The sequence below is a fragment of the Lipotes vexillifer genome, unplaced genomic scaffold, assembly GCF_000442215.2.
Source record: "Lipotes vexillifer unplaced genomic scaffold, Lipotes_vexillifer_v1.1 scaffold2030, whole genome shotgun sequence".
In the NCBI taxonomy this organism is placed as follows: domain Eukaryota; kingdom Metazoa; phylum Chordata; class Mammalia; order Artiodactyla; family Lipotidae; genus Lipotes; species Lipotes vexillifer.
The window spans coordinates 570,832-576,121 of NW_006791849.1; the positions used below are offsets into that span (position 1 = coordinate 570,832).

Consider the following 5,290-nt stretch of genomic DNA (forward strand, 5'->3'; position numbering starts at 1 on the left):
CTTTCTTCCTTCCTTCCTTCCTTCCTCCCTCCCTCCCTCCCTTCTTCCCTCCCTCCCTTCCTTCCTTCCTCTCTCTCTGTCTCTCTCTTTCATCAGTTTGCTTCACTGCATGTTAGATGAGAGATCATCGGGTTTGAGGCACTGTATTTTTTCATTAAGACCTTATCTTTTTAGAGCAGATTTACGTTCAGATCAAAATTGAGGGGAAGGTGCAGAGATTTCCCATTTCTCTCCTGCCTCCCCCATTATCGACATCCCCCACCGGAGTGGGAGTTAGTTATAACTGATGAAGCTACACTGACACATCACAGTCACCTGCAGTCCCTAGTTTACATTAGGGTCCTCTCTTGGTTTTGTATATTCTATAGGTTTGGATGAAAGTATAACGACATGTATCCATCCACTCACGTATTATACAGAGTATTTTCACTGCCCTGAAAATCCTCTGTGCTCTGCCTGTTCAGCCCTCTCCCCCTCCCCCCCACCCCCGGCAACCACTGATCCTTTTACTGTTTCCATAGTTTTGTCCTTTCAGAACATCATATTGTTGGAATCATACAGTATGTAGCCTTTTCAGATTGGCTTCTTTCACTTAGTAATATGCTTTTGAGGTTTCTCCTTGGCTTTTCATGGCTTAGTAGCCCGTTTCTTTTTCACGCTGAATAACCGCCCATTGTCTGGATATGCCATAGTTTATTTATCCATACATCTCTAAAGGTTGCTTCCAATTTTTGGCAATTATGAACAAAGCTGCTATAAACATCTGTGTGCAGGTGTTGTAAGGCACTTTCTATGAGCAGAGAAAAAGGTCCAGACCCATTGGATGAAACCCTATTCTGCTGAAAAGGGCGTGAGGGCTCTACCCTATAATAAGAGATAGCAACACTGTATTAAAGCACAGATTTGGGAACCGGACTGTCTGGGCTTAGATTCCAGCTCTGCTGTTTGCTGCCTTTTTTGACCTTGGTTAAGTTATATGACCTCAGTTTCTTCATCTGAAAAATGGGAATACTAATAGTACCTTCCTCACAGTGTTGTTATAAGAGTGACTTTAATTAATGGATGTAGAATACTGAAAACAGTGTCTGGCACAGAGTAAGCGCTCTATGGGAAGTGTTTACTATTATTGTTATTTTGCTGTTGTTGCTACTATTCTTTGTTATCTCTGTGGTTGTGCATATGAGAACTGTGCCCAAATTATCAGCTCTGGAAAGTGTCAGATCCCAACCAATTTATTCCCTCCATCTCCCATTCAGTAACCGGAAATGTACTGAGCCTACTCTGTGCATACCTGTGATGGACAAGACTCTGTAGCTCACAGGCTTGTGGGCTGCAGAGACAAGTAAACAGGTAGTTACAAGAGAGCAGGGACACAAAATGTAGGGACAGAGGGACACATTGTAGGGTGTGGGGGGGTGTGCTTTAGAACCTCCTCGGAGAGAGGATGCTCGAAAAATCAAGGAAGGCTTCCTGCTGGAGGCGACATCCGAGCTGAGACCCAATCACGGAGAGGCAGAGGAGGAGGAAACGCAATGTGTATCAGGAGCAGAGGACAGTGCCTCACTTTCACTAGAACGATTACTGCCATTATACAGATGAGAAAACTGGGGCTCAGGAAAATGAAGTAATTTGGCCAAGACCACATAGCTAATAAATGGCAAAGCTAGGATTTTAACCCAGTGCAAAGAGAGTATGTACGGTGAGCTTGCGCTACAGAGCAGAATTTCACCAGGCTGCAGGTGGCGGCACAGGGGTGAGAGAGGAGACTCGAGGCTGGGGAGATGGATGGGAGTCTCCCCTGTGATGGGGTGTTGGTTTGCCAGGGCTGCCGTAACAAAACCCCACGGACTGGGTGGCCTAAACAACAGAAATGTATTCTCTCACAGTTCTGGAGGCTGGAAGTTCAAGATCAAGGTGCCCACATGCTGGTTTCTACTGAGTCGTTTCTCCTTGGTTTTCGGAGGGCTGCTTTCTCGCTCTGTCCTCACACGCTCTTTCCTCTGTGAACGTGTACCCCAGTGTCTCTCCGTGGGTCATGGCTCCTCTTCTTCTAAAGACACCAGTCAGATTAGGTTAGGACCCACCCTCTTGGTCTTATTTTAACCTCATCACCTCTTTAAAGGTCCCCAATGCAGTCACATTCTAAGGTAGTAGAGATTAGGATTTCAGCATGTGAACTCTGAGACATAACTCAGTCCATAGCAGATGGTTTAGGGAGTCTGAAGATCTTAAGCAAGGGAGGGAGAGGGCCAGGTTTGTGCCCGTTCCTGTCACCTGCAGAAATGAGTCTGATGCTCACATGCCTCTCGTCCCCCTGTGACGAAGCACATCCCACCTCACCAGTTAACTCCCTTACCCATCCCTCCCCACCCGCGGTGGACACAACGGAACGCCCAGGCCTGCAGGGGCTCTGAGTCGTGAACAGAAGAGGGGGCATCTCCTCGGACTTTTCCCCACTGCCTGGGTTCCCAGTGAGGGTACAGGGAGGTGTCTGCACAGGCCTGGGCACATGATACAGCCACTGCTACTGTTGGTACCCAGAGCTGCCAAAATGCACTTACCTGTAGGGACCAAGATGGTGTAAAGGGGGAAGACACAGACAGAACTGGGAGGTCTGTGGGCTTGCGGGTCCTTTAAATTAGAAGTGAGGGATGCGTAGGTGTTTGTCTTATTAGAAAATAATTTGTGGATGGAAAAAAAAAAGGAAGGAAGGTGCTCTAGATGAAAAAAGAGAGACAGAGCTGCTGACTCTAGTTTTCCTAAGACCCGGTGGACACGGCCGCCCCAGAGCATGGGGGCGGAGGAGTGGGGTGCGTGGGGGCAGCTCCCCTGCAAGCAGAGTGACATGGGTGCCTCTCAGGGGGCTCTCCGGGATACGCCTGGGCCTGCTCCACACTTGAGCCCCAGGGTTCGGACTCCACCTTCTGAGCTGGGGCCTTCCTGGAAGCTGGAGGGTAGATTCCTGCCTGCCCCTCTGAGCACAGGCCCAGGAACCCTGGGGAGTATCGATCAATACAGTAGCAGTTTCAGAGAAGAGCAATTACACAGGTTGGTAATGGAGGCATCTGGCCCATTAGTGTAAGAGGAGAAATCATGCAGGGAGGGGCTGGCTCCTTAGGACTCCCCCTCATTTCCAGGAAGAATGCAGGCAGCAGGTTAACCCTCTCCTGACCTTGCTCTCAGGGTGGCCACTCATTTGGCCCCATCAGCACCTCAAACAATAAAAGAGCTCAGGTCCACAAAAGCACCCTCTCTGGGATTAAACAGATGCGGGTTCAAATCCTCACTAATCCTAGTGTGACCTCAGGCAACTCTACCTCTCCGAGTCCCTTGTCTGCAAGCAGACAGGACGGAATAAAGTCACCCTTCTTATAGGGTTGTCGAGAGCATTGAATGGGATATTCAGGCCCCATCTCTGTCACCATCAAGCTGTGTGACCTGGAGCAAACCGATGGCCCCTCTCTGAGCCTCAGTTTCCTCTTCTCTAAAATTCAGATAATGATTCCTACCCGGCAGGGTTTGGGGAGAAATAAATAACATGTGTCAGGTGTCCTACCCAATGCCGGGCTCATCGTAATACAGAATGCCCCCCAAATCAGAAAATACAGGTTAGACCTATTTTTAAATGGTGTTTTAGTTACATTTTCAAATCATGTGTTCAATGTGGTTTTCCTCGACATCCAGCTACATTTGGGGCAAAGGATTTATAAATTTAAAGCAGTGGGTCTAGTTGTTAATTGGAGTGGAGAGAAAGTACAATAAATACACTAGTTTCCTTGTGTTTCCGGACGTTTTGGACCCTGCTAGTGTATTTATTGTATTTTTATCAGATGAAGAATCGGATGCCTGTAGGATGTTCATTTCCTTCAGTCCTCTCGTTTGCCTGAATTCAGTCCTCTACCTGTGGGACACCCCACCTTGTCCCTTCCCACTGTGCATGCAAATCCCCAGTAACTGGCATAGGGTCACCTTGTGTCCGATCACAGCTCTGCCGCCTACTGGCCCAGTGGCATGCACAAGTTCCTCACCTCTTCTGAGCCTCAGTTCCCTCATCTGTAAAATGGGGCCAATAAATAGCTCAGGAGCCCATTGGGAAAGTTTAATGCTGGTGCGTGGGAAATGCTGCCACACTCCTGGAGCCTGGAGACAGCTCTCCAGCCGGGAGCCAGCACCACTCCTGTCTCTGTCGCCACTGTTGTGAAGCATGTTGTTCTAACAGGAGCCCCCTGGGCTTCCTCCCTCTGTCTTTGCAGTGAGCCCATCTTCCGCCAGCTCTGTGCCCTCCACTGGCTCCTGGAGGCCCTGACTATCGACCACACCCACCACACCATGAAGCCGGTGGTCACCTGCTGGAATCCGAAGTAGGTCTCAGCCCTTCCACCTGCCGTGTAACTAGCAAGAGACTCGGCCATGGGGGAGGAAGCTCCCATGGGTTCTCTTCCTCCTACTGCTGTTTCTTGGTGGGTGGGTTGTTTTAGGAGTGCTACTATGGGGGGTCCAAACAAGGGGTGAGCTGGAGCCAGGTCATACGGGTCATGCGGTGGTGACAGCCCCCCTGTGCATCCGTCCCAGCATCTCTCCCCAACTCCACGTCGGAAGCTTGAAATGAATCAGCCACAGTGGGAGTATTTACACCACAGAAACTGGCCAGCTAGCCCAGCCCTGCCCTGGAAGCACAGCTAGATTTCTCTCCAGCTCTCTTCTTGGACCACGTCTCCCCAGCGCTATTCCTCATTTGTTCCTCTTCTTTTTCCTCCTCGCCCGCTCCTTTTACTCCTCCCATTCTCCATGTTTTTGTGTTTTCCCTTTCAAAGTTTTGTTGTGTGTCTTTTTTTTTATTATTAACATCTTTATTGGAGTATAATTGCTTTACAGTGTTGTGTTAGTTTCTGCTGTATAACAAAGTGAATCAGCTATATGCATACGTATATGCCCATATCCCCTCCCTCTTGCGTCTCCCTCCCCCCCTCCCTATCCCACCCCTCTAGGTGGTCACAAAGCACCGAGCTGATCTCCCTGTGCTATGCAGCTGCTTCCCACTAGCTAGCTATTTTACATTTGGTAGTGTATATATGTCAGTGCTACTCTCTCACTTCATCCCAGTTTACCCTTCCCCCTCCCCATGTCCTCAAGTCCATTCTCTACATCTGTGTCTTTATTCCTGTCCTGCCCCTAGGTTCATGAGAACCTTTTTTTTTTTTTTTTAGATTCCATATATATGTGTTAGAATACGGTATTTGTTTTTCTCTTTCTGACTTACTTCACTCTGTATGACAGACTCTAGGTCCAT

The 5,290-nt window shown here is 48.8% G+C and overlaps 1 protein-coding gene across 1 annotated transcript in view; it reads left to right on the forward strand.

Moving 5' to 3' along the window:
- CCDC60 (coiled-coil domain containing 60) overlaps positions 1–5,290 on the forward strand; it is a 164,566-nt gene that overhangs the window by 118,582 nt on the left and 40,694 nt on the right. The window contains exon 5 of the mRNA XM_007464871.1: positions 4,254–4,361. Within this exon, the coding sequence (XP_007464933.1) occupies positions 4,254–4,361 (108 nt within the window). The remainder of the gene's footprint in view (positions 1–4,253; positions 4,362–5,290) is intronic.